This window comes from Pelecanus crispus, chromosome 4 (assembly GCF_030463565.1).
Source record: "Pelecanus crispus isolate bPelCri1 chromosome 4, bPelCri1.pri, whole genome shotgun sequence".
Taxonomy (NCBI): domain Eukaryota; kingdom Metazoa; phylum Chordata; class Aves; order Pelecaniformes; family Pelecanidae; genus Pelecanus; species Pelecanus crispus.
Genome location: NC_134646.1, coordinates 25886028 through 25905741, shown reverse-complemented (window position 1 = coordinate 25905741; position 19714 = coordinate 25886028). Strand labels below are relative to the sequence as shown.

Genomic DNA, 19714 nt, shown 5'->3' with positions numbered 1-19714 from the left:
TGCCCCATTTGACAGCATATATTTTTATTCAGGTTAATGGCTTATTTGGGTAACTAAATTCAAGACTGCAGTCCTGTTTGATTTATTTAGTGTTCTTATAATTGAGGAAAGTTGGTTTTCCTTTCATGTTACTCATTCAGGAAAGCCAGCTCAAAAAAAATGAAATCAAATGAATGCTAACTTCAGAAAGGGAAATGCATGGTACGTTTGTCTAGAAGGAGAGAAGTTTAAATGCAAAATTCTTGAAAATAGTGTTAAGATGGAAGCTGCTATTTTGTCTTCATGACTAGTCGTTACCTTGTATATTGCACAGTGAATGAAGACAAAACCAGCACCTAGCTTAAAATGAGTAAGGAGAGCTTTTTGATTGACTGCTATTTTACTGCAAAGTCCTGATATGTGGCTATTCAAGAAATAGTTCAGCAGCTGAACATCTAAGACTGTTAGAACAAACTTCCATCCATTTTTTTCAAGTTATTAATAGGAATGGTTCAGGATTGTCAGAGATTGAGAATGGCGGCATCATGTTCTCTGTTTGCTTGTCCTGGTCACAAAAACAGTGTTTTTCAGTTGCTGAAGGCTATGTGCACATATGAAAGGGGAGGGTGTGACTGGGTTTTTGGCTGTTGAAAGAATATGTCAGTATTTTAATTGGAAGCTCTTTTTAACCTAAAAATATTTTGGTTTTATAGTCTTAATTTATCTTAAGATACCTTTATTTTGGGGGGGAAAAAGCATGCTGAGCTACATGATTTAGTGTGTTTGAATAAAGCAGGCAGTAATTGTGAGGTCTGTTGGTTTTAATATTGAGAATACTGTGGCAAAACAGATTGGAGATTAAGTACCAGGAGTACACATGGATGCAAAGACATCCTTTTGGGGGTTGTCTGTTAACTTTTCTCCAAAGAAAAGTGGTAGCTCCTTTCACCAGCTTTTAGGTTCTTCCCAGCATGAATGATGAAGTGCTGTTGAAGGGAATGTGGGTGACACCCAGCTATCAGTCATCTCCGTTACCACTGTGACATTGTATGCTGCCAGGCCGCTGTGATCGATTGTCTGTACCCTGTGGGCTGAACAGTGGCTGCTGCTTCCCCTGCTGGGTCAGAGGGTTTGGAGAAAAAAAAAAACCACCCAAAAACCCTCAAAAAAATAAAGACCCTGCCATCCTGTGGGGAGTTGTGAGCATTTAGGGGAGAAAGCAATTATTTTTTGTGTGTAATGGGAAATTACTGTTCCTTATTTCTATTTCAAGATGGTTTGCTGAAAACACATCAGTGATGCAGTAGTGGTTTAGAGTTAGGACTGAATGACACTTGCATGTTAATTTGATCCTCACCTACCCCTGTGTGATCTTAGTGATCTTAGTAAGGTCCATGAATGAGTTGCCAGATAGCTGCAGGGCGGGTAGGATCAGGCCCTGGGGGTTGTTAGAAAGCAAGCACCCCAAGAAGAGTGGGGGCTGTGCATCAGCATGTTGATGGAGGAGGACAAGGAATTGCCTGCTGAGCTGGGCACCTCTGGGGCAGCTCCCAGGAGAGGGGTGGTGATGGTGAGGAGAAGAGATTGCTGATGGCTTTCTAAAAAATGCATCTGTCAGACCAGGCTGAAACACCCCCAGCACAGCCCTTTTGCTGCTTTCCAAGAAGGAAAGTATTATTAGATACCTAGCTCTTGCCAAATGCTCTGATAAGCATTTAACTTGTGTATTCTTGCTTATTTCTCTTTTGTGTTCATTACTCCAGTGAGTGCCAGGCCACTGCTTTGATTATATTAAATTCTTGATTTAACAAAATGAACAGTAGAAAAAAATCAAATTATTCTATTTTAAGCAGATGTGTTTAAAATGTTAGAAAAGTTATCTATTCCTAAAGCCTGGTTTCACTTTAAGATTGTGCATGTTCTTGATTTTGGTGTATATGAACTACCTATATATTGAAACAGAGAAAATAGTGTCCTTTAGGTCTGTTACTGTGCTGAAATAAGATAAACCAGAAGCTTGTAAAGATGTGTGCTTTCTGTGGATAATTACCCTCCTTGGGATGTTTTCTTGCAGTATCAAAGATGAGAACTTTTGGCTCTGAAGGTGGGGAAGGACTGAGCCTTTACACTGCAAAAATTGTCATTTGACTTCAGCAAAAATATTTTGGGGCAAGTGACCTGGCCCTTGTCTTCAGAGGTCTTCCTATAACAGTGATGATTCTTCCTGTAATATTGCCAGTCCATAGTGCTGTGCAGAAGATGCAGCTGGCAGGAGAAGATAGTGGGGAGTATTTCTTAATGTGATTTGAGATGTTGGTGTACACCGTTAATCCATTTGCTGTTCTGTTCTGGTTGCGAGGACGAGCCTGGTGTTATTCTTGTTCAAATCAGCCCCTCCATTGCCTTGCCTTTGGCTGTGAGCTAGACCAAGAACTGGTGAGTGAGGGCAGGGTGGAAGAGGAGGTAATGGCAGGACTTTGTAATTTAAATATCTACTTATTGAAAGTGATCTTTCAGAATTAATTGATTGGTTTAGGTGTTCAAGTTTCTCTGTGATGCAGGTGTGCTGCTCATAGGGAGCAGTCTGCTGGGATGACATCCCCAAGACCCAATGTATCCAGCAGATACCAAGTGGGGGTGGGAAAATTGTCTGTTTTTGAAAAGGAGGACTTAGACTTGCTATTTTTTTTTCTCCAGCCATTTAGAAAAACTAGCACCTTTTTTTGTCTGTGCTGGCAGCCTTTTTCATTGGGCCCTCAATTTTTGAGGGTGTGGGGGTGTGTCTTTGCATATTCAACCTGTGAACACCAGTTACATAACCGATAATGTGATTTTTCCTGGTTTCCTGCTGGAGCCCAGGGGTCATTCCTGAAGTTTGTCACTTGAAGGCCATCAGAATAACTTCTGCTGATGTCTGCTGAGCATTACTTGCTCCTGGTTCAGTCGACAGTACAGGATAGCAAAAATGTGGCCTTTGTTCTTCTGTTCAGAAATCCTGAGGGTGTTCAGTTTTGTTTTATTTTAGCTTTATTTTCTTCTAAAATTGGAAAGATTCACACTTGAGAGCTTTGCCTTGGTTTCAAATCTCCAGACTGTTTGGGCAGCTGTTGGAGCTCTTTGCAAGACATAATTTTAAGTGCTGTTACAAAATTGTAGGGCATGCACTCACTCTTTTAGTTGACTGCAATGCAAATGTATAGTAAGCCTGTAAATCGTAGCCAGTGTTGTGATTACAAATCATTACAATAATGCGAGATTATTCAGTTTATTGCAAATCCTTCTAGACTACACAATTAAAGTCGTAACCACAAGTATAATCCTGTGAGATAAAGTCACTTCATTACACAATCTCCTTCTGGTTTACTGTTTGCTTTATTTTGATGCCAGATTGAATAACTGTTCCTGTGTAGTTAAGTTCAATGGCAGCATGTCTGCTTTTTGTGTTGCTGCTAATTCTGGAGTTTATGTCCTTAAAAATATGGATATTGACCAATACAATGGTTGGGCAAACCCCTGATGGTTTCAGTTCTAGTGCTGGGAAAATCAACATAAAAAGTATGAAGTTTTAGAAAATATGTCAATCACTATAGATGTCTTGTCAGATGATCAGCAGGTAAATGAGTTGCGGTCATTGATATGTGGCGTAGGTGACTGCAGGCAGGTGGGGTGCCTCCCTGCAAAAGCAGTGGCTACAGTCATTCTGCAGAATTACAGTGAGGTAGAGTACAGCTGCTGAACAGGAATGAAATAAATAGAATCATAGAATGCTTTGGGTTGGAAGGGACCTTGAGAGATCATCGAGCCCAACCCCCCCTGCAGTAAGCAGGGATTGAACCTGTGAACTTGGCGTTATTAGCACCGTGTTCTAACCAACTGAGCTAACCCGGCTGGTCATAGTTGACTTGGAAATGAATTTCAGACCAAATATCAAACCTTTTTGTAGTTTCAGATATCCATCTCCTTTCTTGTGTGGCACTTGTCTTTCCCTGATGTTGGATGTCATGATGCTTCCAGTGCAAAGGAAACCACAGTGGGCTAAGGAGTGACTTGTGCCTGTTGGCCAGAGCCCAATGACTCAGTGTGTCAGAGTAATTCTGATAAATACCCAGACTGAGATAATCAAAACCTGTCAGGGGATTTGGTTGTTGTCCCACTTATTAATTTTAATGATAATTGAATATCTGTGCTGATTACACAGGCTGTAAGCTCAGCTTTCCAAGCCCTGTATATTCAATTCCAAAATGCTGCTTATTCAGAGTCTGGTATATTTAACTCAGAGGGGTGGTCTCGATGTGGACAGGCGGTACAGATAGGCAGGAGCTACTGTATCCTTTGGAGTCGCATTAACTAAATCTGGCAGAGCGTGTTTCTTAGAGCTGTATAAACGTATTGAACTGGCAAATGTCTTTAGCCCCCAGGGGGTTTGGTTATGATGCTGCCTGTATAATGTTTGTAAAAGGCTTTTTCTGTGAAGGTGTTGGGGAGAAAGCAGGGAATTTTAAGCAGCCTTGCTCAGTGTTTGCAAAGCTTATTTGATTTGATGCCACTAGCCCAGGTAAACCTTTTGGACCCCTCTCTTCCCTGCCTCTTTTGAGCACAGCACTACTCCTGAGGCTTTCTGCTTGCAGGGTTAGCTCCTCCAGTGCTAACCTGGGGTGTTTTCCCCCAGCACTGCTGTTTGCAGAGGCTGACCTCACTGAAGCTGGATGAACAGAAGTCCCTGTGCATCTCTCCAGGTGTTGTAGAGGGTCTTTGGCTGAAGCCAGAATCTGTGTTGAGCTTTTTTGTATAAGGGGCTTTTTCCAGATTAATTCCCTGGTGCATCTGTCCCTGCTGGAAGACCATGTAGTGTCCCCATTGATCAAGGATAAAGCAAGCAACTGAGAGCCAAAATGGGTGCTAGTGCCATAGGTGTCCTGTGTTTTCCTGAACTGGGAATGAGCCTAACTTAGTACTGAGTCTTGACTGTTGCCTTTAAAAAACACTGTCCCTTTTTTCCCTAGCTTTTGTTTTGTCTGTTCAAAAATAAAGCAGGAAAGAGAAAATAGAGTGAATACAATTTTTTCACACACAGTGCTGTGACCAGAGCTATTGGCAAATTTCCTTTCTTCTCTGCTCTGCAGAGTTTTAAATCTGAGAACTGAACTAGTTTTCTCCCATATTACAGTAAATATGTAAGTAATCAAAATGATATTAAGAAAGAAAGTTGGGCAACTCCCTGCTGTTCAAATATGTTAATTGCAAATCATTGACATTCTAGACATGCTGTTACTTACTGAGTTATAGTTTCCTTGTTGGTGGAGTAAAACAATCAATTGAAAAAAAGCACAATATTATAGTACTTGCTAGTTCTCGTTATTTAAAAATAAGAGCAGATTTGTGAATGTGTGAGCTGAAGGTAATGGTGTTGTAGCTTCATAGGATTTAAGGCTAGTGGGGCTGTTAACATGATGTAGTTGAATCTCCTGTGGTATGTACAGTGTAGAAACTTGTTCAAGGGTCCTTGCAGCAGGTCTGTAACCTTGATTTGACCTACAGTGCATCTTCTGGAGAGGGATTTCTTTTTAGTCTTCCTGTTGTGGTGAGTCCACCATATCCCTTTGTAGCTTGTGCCAGCAGCAAGCTGTCCTTGTTAAAAGACAAACTTATCTTTCTAGCCTGAATTGGTTAAGCTTGAGTTCTCAGTCAACGGATCTTGCTATGCCTCTTCTTGCTAACTTTACAGGTATGTCCTAGTCATCTCTCTCCTTTTCCTCCCCACACCCCACTTCAGGCAAATAGAGGCCACAAGTGAGTTAGCCACATCCCAGCCTTCTCTTCAAAATTTTTTTAGAGATTTTTGTGCTGTAAAGTAGGTTTTTGATCTGTCGAGTAGCTGTGGACTCTCCTTTCTGGGATTTTTACCCTTTCTCCTAGCTGAAGTGTTGCCATTTGAAATGAAAGTGGCTTTCTGGAAGTGGTCTTAGTAAAGTGTTGCATTATCTTTTTGTTTGTTCTGTGAGGCAAATGGATCACGAGGAGAAGAAAATCATCCTTGTGATGGAAGCCAGGTAGAAGTGAAGGGGGAATCTTAGTGGCTGCTCAGCTGGGTGCTGTGGCAGGGGGGAGCTGGGTTACAGTGCCAGATGTATAGATGGTGTGAAACTGTGTGCTAGAGCTGTGCTGAAGCCTCTGCCATCAGTTGACCTGGGCGCTTGCTAATTTTGTAAGGGGGATGATGGGAGATGGATGTGCTACTACATGAGTGCATCATACACCATTTCTGTTGGGAAGAAAGGTTCCTGTTAGAGGGGAAGATACAACCCTAAAGCCCTAGGAAAGGTGGGATTCAGTCTTGGCGCAGCAAGAGCTTTAGTCCAAGTAAAGGCTTCATGCCTGCAAAGCCAAATAACTTGCAGCATCTCAGGACTCTGCATCTGTGAGCAGAGGAGACTGCACTGAAATCACCTGTGTGCTTGGATGGCTTGTCTCTCACTGCTTCAGTCCACACAAATATGAAAATTCCCCTTTTGTGTGTATGAGTGGTAGAGTTCTTTAGGTCTGGTCCTATGTGACTTGCACCCAAGGCTAGGGGAAGCTATGGAGGTGCAGAAACAGGTTTTTGTGTCCTTCCCCCAAATAGCTTATTCCTTTACTTAGTATGAAATTTCTTTCACTGCTTACTGTTTTAAGTTTTTTTGTGCACAATAATTTATGGATGAGAGCACACGTTATTAGAAAGCTTTATATATTATGCACTATGGGGGCAACTTTTCAACATCAGAGTGCCATTTCTTCAGCTGTCTAACTTCCAGTGGGGGTGTGTGTTGGTAAGAAGAATGATGTCAATTAACCACATAACCTGTAGAAGTGCTGTTTCCTATGCTAATTAGTTCTTCCTCTGAGAATTGTACCTTTATTTTTTTAAAGTGCATGCATGCATTCATCCTTTTCCTTTCAAATGTCAACACTTGGTGAAATGTGCATCCAGTTTCACTGAAAGAGACAAAGATTGAAAGGGGATTGATTTCATGGTTTAACTGCTAAATAATGATGAAACTAGGTTTGTAATTTCATGTTTGTGTAAAGCAGTCAGTCCATTTTGTAGAGTGAGTGTAAGGCCTAGAATAGGGATGGATAAATAATCATCTGTAGTTTCTGTGCTGAGTAGTGCCTTTCCTCCTGTGGACTCCTGAAGATTATTTAAAACTTTTTTTTTTTTTTCACCAGAAATTCAGGCTGCAGATGAGGATTACCTTGCCTAGCAGTAAAATGCTGTTGCTGCAGTTTAGCTGCGTTATGTCCATAAGCTGCACAAAACTGAGAGAAGCTTGCATTCATTGATGGGCCTGCTGTGAAAGTCTCTTCCATATGCAAGTCCAAGGGAGGTTCTTGCTTGTGGTTTTCTGACTGGCCCTGGGCTGCTTTCCTAGCCATGGCATGTTGATGTTCAGTTGATTCTTTAGTGGTTGTCAGATGCTGGAAAAGAGCGTGCAGTAGCAGGAGGTTGCAGGTGAGGAAAAACAGCCTATGAAGTATGGAACATCTCCAGTAATGTATCTTTTCTGAGATGGTTAGGATATAGGACATCCATCATAAACAAATGAACACATCTATGTTTCTTCAATTCCAGATTTAAAGAAACGTGAAGGTCCAAGTTGCATCTCTGTCCGACAGATTTACATCCTTTTAATTCTGGTGCTATATTTAAATAGTAACATCAGCCTGACGCAGAGGGAATTAAATCCCATAGAATAAAAAGTAACTAAAAGTTGCATTATGTTGTGGAATAAGCATAACAAGCATCCACATGTATAATTTATTATGTATAGTGGGTAAGTACTTAACAACAGTCATAATAAACTCATTCTGTTCATTCATTTTTAGATCTTAGCATACTGATTCAGACCTTAACTGAAAGTGAATATACAATCAATGTAAGGCTTTTTATGCTGGTTTAATAATGTAGGCCTGCTAAAGATCTTTAATTAAATAATTATTCTTTGTTCAATCAGGATAGATTGCTTCACTATAAGGATAGCAGGCAAGAACATGCAAGATCTGCCCTGAACTGATCATGTTTTAGCTGCTTACTGTAATCCTGTGTAAGTGATAGTCTTTGTCACACGAAGCAGTGAGAACAACCCAAAAACCAGGAAAAAATTGTAGTCAGATATTAAAAATGTAATGCCTAATTCTTCGATGATCAAAGAAAAGTGTGCTAAGACCCAATTTGGTGGTGCTGTGAACAAGGTTACAGCTGTCTGACAAATGGGAAAAGCAGATTTTCTACAGGGTTCAGCTTCAACAGCTTGCTTTGTTTTTGGTGGCAGTTGTAAGGTGCTCAGCATGTGAAGAATCAGCAAATCTGGGTTTTGGTTTTCTTACTGGTAACTTCATGCGTTCAAAAGGTGGCAAATGGAGCTATTAGGACAATGTGCAATAAATTGGATGGTGTATGTTCCTGCTGTGCATGCCAGTTCCTGTAAGAGGGTCTGCACAGGCAGAGCAGTCTTCTCATTTCTTCTGTCTGAGTGTATTGGAAATGCAAAAAATCTGTTTGGCGTGGAGGCTGCTGCTTGTAGCATTGCATGAGGCTGACTTTGGATGGCCCCTGCTGCTGCAGTATGTCATTAATGCAGCTCACGGTGGCTGGACTGAGAGGACTTCAGTGTTTATTAGGGGAATATAATCATTTAAGCCTGAATAAGCTTCAAAGCTCTAATGTGGCTGTTTGGCCAACAGAAATGAGATGTAAATTTGTGCTGAATAGCCACTGATTACAGAAAGATGATTAATGCAAGATTTAAAATTGATTTATGGGTGCAGTTGTCAAGGCCTAAGCCATGAATGTAATATTATCTTTATGAAAAGCTTTGGTTAGATTAGGGAGCAGGGGCAAAATAATGCATTTGCTGGAGGGCCTGATATGTTGTATGGGCAGTCTATAATCTAGTCAAATTTGGTATAAGCCTGAGAGGTTAGGCTTTGCCAGCACAGCACATGGATAATTGTATCACTTTGCCCGAAATATTAGAAAACCAAGAAGTTTAATCTGTTTTATTTTCATTAAATGCACTATTTGATCAAGTATTTTTTTCTTTTACTGGAAACTCTTAAAAAAATGTTTCTTCACTTTCAGGAAATTATAGCCAATGACAATGATAAAAAAATAAGGATTTAGTTTAGTGTTTTTGCAAATTTTCACTGTTGTGGGCATTAAAATTAAGCCAAATGCTTTGTGTGATTCCAATTGTAGTAAACAGAAGCCCCAAGTAAATTTTGATTTATTTAAATATTAGGGCAACATTAAAGTAACAAGGAAAACTTGCTTTCTTGCTGCTTTTGAAAATTGTTCTGTGAACCTCTTTGTATCATCAGATGATGAGTAATATGAACAGTATCCCAAAAGCTTTGAAAATCTAAGTGTTTGTTTATGAACCTAAAATGTATGTCATACTGTGAGTCCTTCTGAAAATCTGGCTCTGTCAGTCTTCCAGTGTTAAACTGTGTGGTGTCAACATTGTTATGGCATTTGTTAAATTGTTCTGCAATGAGTGTTACATTAAGCAGTGAAAAATGATTTAATGGTATTGTGTTTCTTCATTGCCTCTTTCATGCTCATCTCTGTTGTCTTACCCTCAATCGCTGGACTGCAGTTTGAAACAGATGTTTTAATTCAGATGTATAGAGAATTTCAAACCTTTCAAAAAAAAAAAAAAAAAAAAAAACAAACAAAAAACCAACCCAAAAGCACCAAAACCATAAAATTGTGGGGGAGGAGGCGGGGTTTGTAAATAACACATTGCTTTGCTCTGGGAAGGGGTCAGAGCAGTCTCTGATTAGGCATGCTGGAGAGGGGCTGATGTTCCTTTTCGTTTCAGTTGTGCTAACCTCCAGCTGGGTTCTCCTTCTATTTGGATTCTGGTCCTGACATCTTTCATCGATCATGCAAATGATCAAAGTCTGAGCAAAACTTCTGTCCCATTTTAATTTTTTGCCATTGCATCTTGGTGTGCAGCACTGAAAAGTCTAGGTGACTTTGTTCTCATGTTTCTTCATTTTTCAATAGCTTGAATTATGCAGATCTCTAAACAGATAATATATTTCATCATAAGCATGTACTGCAAATAATTTTTAAGGTTTTAATTGCTCTTATTTCTTACAGACTTCCTTGGGTGGGACTTGGTTTAGCAAATTACTGCTTGTGTTTTGAGATGCTATCTCAGCTTTACAAGAAACCTGCATTGTTTCTTGTCTTGTCAGTAGTGCAGAGCAATCCAAGAATTGTCAAAACTTTTGCATTATATTAACCAAGAGAGTTTTACTGAGAAGTCTCCTGCACAGCCTGTTGCAGAAATAGAAGGTGTGGCAGCAAACTTTAAATGCTTATTAGATATAAAAGAATATTGAAGAATTGTTCAAGTAGCAAATTCAAATGTTTAAACAATAGGAGCTGATGATTATGAAGTTCTCCATGTAACTTTAAGTGACTTCTGATATGTCTTCACATCTAGCACTTCTTGAGGGGAGCAGTCATGCTTAGTCTTACGGTTTCAGCATGGGTCTCTTCTGTTCGGTGTTTTCCCTCAGCTCTGAGCAGTGTGACTGTGTCAGAACCTTACTTGGTATTACTTAGTGGAGGAAGAGGATTTCTAGCAGTCCTGATTGAGCACAGGACTTTGAAAGCTTGACCCAGGTGGAATTAAAAAGATCCCGAACATAGTAAGATACAGAAGTATCCACCCAGACACTTAAGTTCTCACTTCAAAAAAAAAATTTTTTTTTTTTTAAAGCTGATTGCTGCTGAGTTGTTCTGAGTTACTGGAGTGTGCAGTTGGCAGCAATGGAGTTGGGATGGTGCTGTGAACAGTCACCCAACTAATTTCCAGTGTAGTTCTGTTTTATAGTGGAGATGAAACGTTAATCATTTCCCCCATCTTTGCTAATCCCTCTCCTGCCCTCTATCATGGTGCAAAGCAGTACATAAAACCTTGGCATCGAGTGAAATTGAGCCTTGTTAAAACTTGCAGTGGTGAGTAACCTTAAACATGGAGAAAGGCCCTTTTTCTCCTCTTAATGCCTTTGCTGCCCACATGTTGAAAGAAGTCAGAGGCATGTGTCTGGCTCTTCCTTTAATGTTGATGCAGTGAGAATTTGCTCTTTAATTTTTTTGGGGGGGAGGTGGTTGTAATGGAAGTGACTTTTTAAGTCTGCTTTCTGCTAGGCAAGTATCACATGTGGGATAGCAGGGAATATGTGACTGACTGGTTAATATAGAGATGGAGGAACAAGTTTACTAGTCAGATGTGGCACGTCTCAAAATGATGCTTTAAACTTCCAGTTCATACCTCTTTGCAATTTACTTCCCCCACTCATGTTTTAGTTTATGAAAAATGATCCTTAGCTTCTGGCTGGGAAATCTCCTGTAATGAGTGAGGAAACTCACATTTATTTCAGGTAATTAACTTCAGGATATTCTGAGGCTGTGTGTTAACCAGACTGTGCAGCTTAGTGGCCAGAGTAGAGTGGCATTATAAGAAACAGCAGAAAACTGCAATCCAGTAGTAAAATGAGAAGTGTAGGCCAAGAGTTGTGGTATTCTTATTTGTTTATTTTATTTTCCTAGTTGGACAAATTGAGGGGAATGTGCCAAACCACCAGAAAATGTTAAGTTCCTTCTTTGGAACTCAGCTTTTTAAATTAATTTCATTAGACCAGATTTCTGCCTGAGTAGGGAGATTAATCAGATCCTCTCTATCCTCTCTGTCTGTTATCCATTATGTTTTTTGCTTGACTAGTAACTGCTGTCAGTAGGAATGTATGTCTGTATGTATAAATGTCTCAGCTGTAAAATTGCCACCCAAATGAGGCTTGAGCCTCAGGTTGGGGGGGAGTATCAGATGTATGGAAATGGTAAGATCCTGGGTTGTTACAACTGCTTCTGGTATTTAAAGGTTTTAATAAACACTGGGCTGAATATTGTTTGCATTGAATGCGCTGCAGTTCCCTTTTGACACTGGCTCCTGCCCTTAAAATGAGCTCCAAGCCCCCAAAAAACAGGCTGAGGCTGTGTAGGAATCTCTTTACCTTTTGTGTTATAAAAGTGGATGTTGGTATTGGAAAAGAAAAGTTTGTACAAGTAGTAAGCTTTTTGTTTTGATAGCTGAAATGAAAAAAGTGTATTTGAAGTTGAAAGAAATAGTTTGGGTTACTCTAGAACAGTTTTCATATTAATTTTTTTTTCTGCCCTCTTTTGTTTAAATTCAGGAAGAGAAGATGGTAAACACTTGGTTTGGGAGGCTGTCAAAATCACTGTTTTCCCCTTCACTGATGTTTTGTTCCCTCCCCTCCTTTCCTAACTTGATCCAAGTACATGAATTGCTTTGGTTTCCTGATTATTTCTATTTCAAATTTGCGATTTACTGGAAAAAGTCACCTGGCTGTGGCTGGTGTCCTGCCACTGTCTGGTTGGTGCAGGGCAGGAGCAGGGATGCTGCAGGGCTGTCCCAGTGAGCAAGCATCCTACCCTGCAGCAGAATTTGAATGTTAAGCCTGAGTTGTCGCACTGGCACAAACGCTTAAAAACTGTTGCCTAAGAGCTTTGTTTAAAACAGGATCCAGTGACCTGGCAGTGGTGGAAGAGAGCTGGGCAAAGCCATTTTGCCTTCTATTCTGTCTGGAGGTGGCATGTAGTGGGCACTGTGTATCCTGTAGATCTTGAGCTACTTGCCATGTCTCTGCTCTGCTCCTGGCACTGCTCCTCCATCTCCAAGAGCAGATTTGCAAACTGACAGCATTGTGTCAGGTTACTGCATTTTTCTTCTGCTTGAGAGTGGATTGTCCCTCACTGTGAGAGGTGACCAGGCTTCCGAAGTGCTCCATCAGGTGCTGGTGGACTCTGCCACAATTGGTAGGTCATACAGGTTATAAATATACCTCTTGCCAATGCCAGTGTTCAAAACAGAACTGTTTTGCTCCTGCCTATCCTGAGGTCAGCATCACTTTAGAGGGCGCTACAAATAAATACTACTTTTAAAATACTGCTTTTGGGTACTTTTGATTTTGTGTTCTTGTTCTTTGAGCAAGCAAACCCCCTTTTTCTTTTAATGAAGACTGAAACACCCCCAACAAAAGCAAAGACTGTCCTTTAATCATACGGTGCTAGAGCTGAAAATCTGCACAATGCTGTGCATCACAGTGCGTGTTGATAAAACTGGCAATGTTGGTGGCAGGCTTTGAAGTAGTTGAATTTTGGGACTGGTGTGTCTAAGTGGTGTTTTGCAACAGGCAAGATGGTGACATAGCCTTATTTTACAGCTAGCACAGCCCTGCAAAACCTTCTGCAGTGCAGAAGAGATGTAGTGCTCTGCCTGGCTTTCACTAGAGATTTAGCCTTATGTGACCTCATTGAAGTCACTGAAACTGCACAGAGGAGAGCCTGCTTCTTATTTGCTTTAACTTTGTAATATGATAGCAGGTGGAAAGCCGGCAGGCAGCTAAAAAAAAAAAGCCCAAGTTTCTGGGTTTTGTGATGGGAGGGGGGCAGCAAAGAGAGGGACGGAGCAGGTTGTGAGATAAAGTTGAGTAGCGGGAGGGAATGTGTATGTGCAAGCTGAGCTGGAGGCTATTGATTGGCAGCCAGGTCTTAAACATCAGATGCATAAAAGGAAATCGAAGAGACTGCCCAAATATTACCAGGATGAAAGACAGGATGAATAGCACAGAGCTGAACTGCCAGGCTGGTCTGCCCTTCTGGAAGGGTGGCAGGTCTCCCCTTTTAACTTGGCATAGGGATTGTATAGCCCATGCTGCACTCTCCTCTGTACCAGTGTGTGCTTATGCTGCGTTTGACAGCAGGATTTGGGGGTAAAAATACCCTTCTCTGAGGGCAAAGCGTGTGCAGTATTTCAGATGGTTCCACAAATTCAAAGCCTGGGTTCTGAGATCTGCACCAAGCTTGCCTTTCTCCAAAAGAAAAAAAGGTGAAAATGCGTAAATCCTTTTCCAGTTTTACATCTTTGTGCCAGTAGATACCTGAATTAACATGCATATGTTGTAGAGCATCATGTGGTAGGGTGGAAAATGAAATGGGAGAGGGTGAGGCTTCTTGTACCAGGGAGCCTGTGAAATAGGTAGTGGGAACAGAGGCAGGTTGCACAGTCCTTGGAGGGAGGGAGTCCTGCCTGGAAGGTTCCAGGTAAGTCTCAGGGACCCCTTTGCTTAATGCTCTCAAGCTCCCTTTCCCTCTTAAGACTCCCAGGATTTTGCTAAATGTCTAATTTCTTCTTCAGCAGTGCTAGGATGTGTGGAATTAGGAAAGAGGCTTGAAATTTCCATACCACCTTTAGTGGCTGCTAAAGAGAATGAGTGAGTTACTGAAGACCAGTAGCAGAAATTCTCCTTGCAAAAAAAAAAAAACAAACCCAAAACCAAATAAACAAAAGCTGTGAAATTTTCATCCCTGCTGTCAGTATTTGTTTTTGGGGCAGTAGCCTTTTGCTGTGCTGCAGTAGCAAATTGCAGTCCTGGAATCCTGGAGATTAGAAAACAAGCCTGAGTTGCAGACAGCTGGTTAATGTGTTTTAAAATTGTCCGTTTAACCCAAGGCTGCTCCACTGAATGCTTTTTTAGCTCTTATATTTTTAGTTAGATGTGTGATATCTTTGGCCTTTCCATAGGCAGACAGCCTGCATGAATTGCATGCTGCCTATTGATGGAGCCGAGTGCAGTCTTGAGCTTCTGTTAACTTGCCAGCAGTGCTGTACTGGAAATTTCTGTTTCAGAAATAGGTCTTCTATAAATGATTTAACATCAGGCCATTGAAATGCACTTGTGTTTTCCTTCTTAGGCCTATTAAAGATGTGGAGAAAACATTTAGCACCAAATTAATGGTTGCATTTTTGTTTTAATCCTGCAGATGGGGTTGATTTATATCTCAAAAATATGTGCTGCAGAGAGGAATTATAATATTACACAATTTTTCAGTTGTACTTAATTTTTTTCATGCTAATATTTTCAGCTAGATGCTGTCTCTTTAATGTGGTGAGTTTTCTTTTTCATTAACTGTAAGGCGTTGCATTTCATCCTCTAGTTTGTATTGCTTTTGCTGTTGAAATACTTGTCTGAGGTCTATAGTGATTGGAAAGCTGGGCCCAGGCAGAAGGTGCAGGGGTTCTTACCCCCATCCCCTTCTTGTGGAGGGATGTAAAAGCAGAAGGGTGGCAGGCTGCCTGTAGTCTCTGGGGGGAGGCAGAAGAGAAAGAAGTGGTGTACTCCTACATAGAGGTAGATGAGAAGATGGGATTAAATGACAGAGCAGAGATTTTGCACAATAGTGGCTGCTCTGATAAAATCTGGTTGGCTTTCCCTTGAGGATTATACAGAGATAAGCAGCCTTAGCTCATTAGCACCTCCCTTTCCTCTTGCTCTCTGATTGCTTTAGGTTTGATGGCAGGTGGGGATGGCAGGACTTGCTCTGATCCGGGGTGCGGTCCTGGAAATGCAGCACATCCTGAAGCCTGAGATGTTAGGTCATGTGCCATTTCTTGCAGCTGGCATTAGGCTCTAGCTCAGTTGATGTACTTATGCTTGGACCTTCCTCCTCATGGTGTTAATTGCTCTCAGTGCATGAAAGCAACCATTAGAACCACTGGATTTAGTTTTTGAACAAATGAGCTGTCTTAAACTCACTCCCACTAATGCAACTCCTGGAGCAGCGATGGAAGTGAGCTTAGTTTTGTACCTCTGGAGAGCATGATGGTTGGGTCTTTGAAAATTGATCTGGCAAGTATTAAAAAAAGAGAAGTGATGTTTTCCGATACACCTTGGAGTTAGGTCACCAATGATATTACTGCAACATCACAGTCACTGCAAATGTCATTTCTCTGAAAGAAACACACATTAGATGCTCCCTAAATGTTGTATGGAGTTACACTATGTACCTTGTGGCCATCCATACACATCCCCCCACTTGCTAAAGCTGGTCTGAGCAATTTCCAGCCCTCAAATGCTTTTCACCACCTCATGCTGGAGGTTAACACTTCTCTGTATCTGCTGGTTGATGTGTGTGATTGAGTGATCCTCTGACCTTCAGCCAGAAAAAGCAAAGGTTTAAAGTCATTAAGGCCTCTTCTGGGCTCTGTTGGGATATGCTCAGCTGTCCTGTGGGCTGAGTTGCCAGGGACCTCTGCCTGGGTCAGGGGTAGTGGAGGGACCTGGACAAGCTGGAGAGGTGGGCCTGTGTGAACCTCATGAGGTTCAACAAGGCCAAGTGCAAGGTCCTGCAGCTGGGTCGGGGCAACCTCAATACAGGCTGGGGCATGAAGGGATTGAGAGCAGCCCTGTGGAGAAGGACTTGGGGGTACTGGTGGATGAAAAGCTGGACATGAGCCAACAATGTGCGCTTGCAGCCCAGAAAGCCAACCGTATCCTGGGCTGCATCAAAAGAAGCGTGGCCAGCAGGTCGAGGGAGGGGATTCTGCCCCTCTGCTCTGCTCTGGTGAGACCTCACCTGGAGTACTGCGTCCAGCTCTGGGGCCCTCAGCACAAGAAGGACATGGACCTGTTGGAGTGGGTCCAGAGGAGGTCCACAAAAATGATCCGAGGGCTGGAGCACCTCTCCTATGAGGCCAGGCTGAGAGAGTTGGGGTTGCTCAGCCTGGAGAAGGGAAGGCTGCAGGGAGATCTTATGGCAGCCTTTCAGTACTTAAAGGGGGCCTACAGGAAAGATGGGGAGAATCTTTTTAGCAAGGCCTGTTGTGACAGGACAAGGAATAACGGATTTAAATTAAAGGATGATAGATTTAGAGTGGATATAAGGAAGAAATTTTTTACATTGAGGGTGGTGAAGCACTGGAACAGGTTGCCCAGAGAGGTGGCAGAGGCCCCATCCCTGGCAACATTCAAGGTGAGGTTGGATGGGGCTCTGAGCAACCTGATCTAGTTAAAGCTGTCCCTGCTCACTGCAGGGGGGGTGGGCTGGATGATCTCTAAAGGTCCCTTCCAACCCAAAGCATTCTAAGATTCTATGATACCCTCCCTTTTCATCAAATGGAGACTTGCCATTGATAAAAATAAGACTTTGCATTTACATAGTGTCATGTTAAATCCACTTGGAAGCATATATGTACAGCATATTTAGCACTCAACCACAGTAGATGAAGAATGCTGCTTTTCTGCTTTTTAATTTCATGTATCTAAACCCACCCTATTCACTGGAATGTAGAAAAGCTAGCTGCAGATTTGTGGTATCTTGCATACTTTTCCTGTGTGTTTTCTCAGTGGGTCTACTCTTTGTAATTAATTGCCTCTCCTCAAAGTTAGGCATGAATCCTGCACAGAGCTGCCTAGTTTTCACTGCAGGCTTATCTCCAGCTAACTCTGTGGCACTGCCAGGAAGGGTGAAGTGACAAGTACATGTTAATCACAGTAGGGTCATGGCCTCTGTAAGCCCAGGGACAGAAAGGATTTAGAAATGAAAATACTGCTTAGCATGACAAAAATGTCCTCAGGTTAGGTTCCTCACTCGGAAGACTGGTACATGTGAACTCTGTGCATCGCAGTGGGCATGTCTTGCTGAAATTGCAGAAGTTCCCACTTTCGCATCCCAGGTCAGGGAAGAGAGGAAATGCTTTTCTGATGGTGGTATTTATAACTCTTTTTGGACTGTAGCATCAGGTTGTGTTTTCATGCCACTTGTTGGTGCTATTTTAGTGTAGAATTTAAGAACAGCATTTCCCTTAAACACTTCATCATTATGTTGACTCTGAGCATGTTCCTTGTCAGCTCTGCAATAATGGCACCTGGGTTGAGAAGGTTCTCAACTTGATCTGGGGCTGTATTTCCAATGAAAAAAATTGGCCTTTGGCCTTAGAAGATATGCAGCTTGGAATATAGCTATTACCTTGTACCAGAGCACCTTTAAATTGTGCTGTGTCTGCAGCTGTGAGTAGATGTGGGCAGCAATGCTGAGCAGAGGATGGAAGAGGCTTTGGGAATTAAGCCCTTGCAGATGAAGGGTCAGAAGTAGAAGGGAATGAAACTGAAACCATCACTGGTTCTCCCAAGTTCTTTGCTGTACTCATGTGGGTTAATCTAATCTCTTAATGTGACACTACAGTTCTCAAAAGCAGAGAGGAGACATTAATGTAGTGTCTCTACTGTAGGCACTGTTGTGGTGCTACTAACTGTATTGTGCTGGATCAGGAAAAAACATTGCTTCCACATGATGCATTTCAGAGCATGGCCAAAATAAAATGAAAAAACAGTTGTTACAATTCGCACAAACAGCTGTGAGAATTTATCTGGAGCTCTGCTTAAAAGCCTGTGTAGCACACAAACAGCTCAAGATTTGCAGATCCCTGTAACCTTTATTGGAAGTAATCTTCTCTTTGCATGAGCAAAGGAGGTCCTCTGACTAGCACGCCTGGGGAGAGCAAAGGCCTATTTATTTCATGTATCACTCTGATTTTCTGGCAGGCTGTTTGGTGGGGGAGAATAGCGTGGAGAAATGTGGTCATCCTCATTGCATTGGGCAGTGATTTGAGAATGTGGTAGAAAGGAGCCTGGGGAGGTGGGGACAGACAAACTGTAAATAGATATTCCCCACCCCCCCACAAGTTGGATGCATTGGAAAAGACCAACTCATGGCCCCATCTGCTTCTGTTTTGTTCCCTAACAAAGTACTAGTGGACAAACCCAGCAGTATGTTTTCCCACTTCTGAAATGTCTGAAACAAAAGGTTTTAACTAGCATCCTTTTATATTTCTGAAGGGTCTTTTATCTGACTTTATCAGGAATGTATCAAGCCTCCAGTATGGAAAACTTTGCCATTTAAAATATCCCCCACCCCCCGAAAGTCCTCCTGAACCTTTGAAGCCCAAGGTGCTCTTAGATGGGAAAGTTAAGATTTTGTAGGAGCTGTAACTTTTTGAAAAAGTAATACTTTTTCTTTTTATACAGTGGGAAGAAATTGGTGAGGTGGATGAAAACTATGCTCCGATACACACATACCAAGTATGCAAGGTAATGGAACAGAATCAGAACAACTGGCTTCTGACCAGCTGGATCTCTAATGAAGGGGCATCCCGCATCTTCATTGAGCTCAAATTCACCCTGAGGGACTGTAACAGCCTTCCAGGAGGACTTGGGACTTGCAAAGAGACTTTTAACATGTATTACTTTGAATCAGATGATGAAGATGGGAGGAATATCAAAGAAAACCAGTACATCAAGATCGATACCATTGCTGCTGATGAGAGCTTCACAGAGTTAGACCTTGGTGACAGAGTTATGAAGCTAAACACAGAGGTGAGAGATGTCGGGCCCCTAACGAAAAAGGGATTTTACCTTGCTTTCCAGGATGTGGGTGCCTGCATCGCCCTGGTCTCTGTGCGTGTGTACTACAAGAAATGCCCATCGGTGATCCGCAACCTGGCCCGCTTTCCTGACACCATCACAGGAGCGGATTCCTCGCAGCTGCTAGAGGTGGCAGGCGTCTGTGTCAACCACTCAGTGACCGAGGAGGCGCCGAAGATGCACTGCAGTGCTGAGGGGGAATGGCTGGTGCCTATCGGGAAGTGCTTGTGCAAGGCAGGGTATGAGGAGAAGAACAACACCTGCCAAGGTAAGGGTCTGCTGGGAGGGTGCTGTGCTGACGCTGCTGAGGTCTTCGCTTTCTTTTCTTCCATGTCTTTAATGCCTGGTTGCGTTGACAATGGTGGGTCAGGTTCTCACTTCCACTGAGGTCCTTTGA

General features: G+C 42.1%; 1 protein-coding gene across 5 annotated transcripts in view; it reads left to right on the top strand.

Moving 5' to 3' along the window:
* The window catches only part of EPHA5 (EPH receptor A5), a 186592-nt gene that overhangs the window by 9297 nt on the left and 157581 nt on the right, over nucleotides 1-19714 (top strand). For all 5 annotated transcript variants that reach the window (XM_075709041.1, XM_075709039.1, XM_075709040.1 and 2 more), the window contains exon 2: nucleotides 18922-19585. In XM_075709041.1, coding sequence (XP_075565156.1) covers nucleotides 18922-19585 — 664 coding nt within the window. The remainder of the gene's footprint in view (nucleotides 1-18921; nucleotides 19586-19714) is intronic.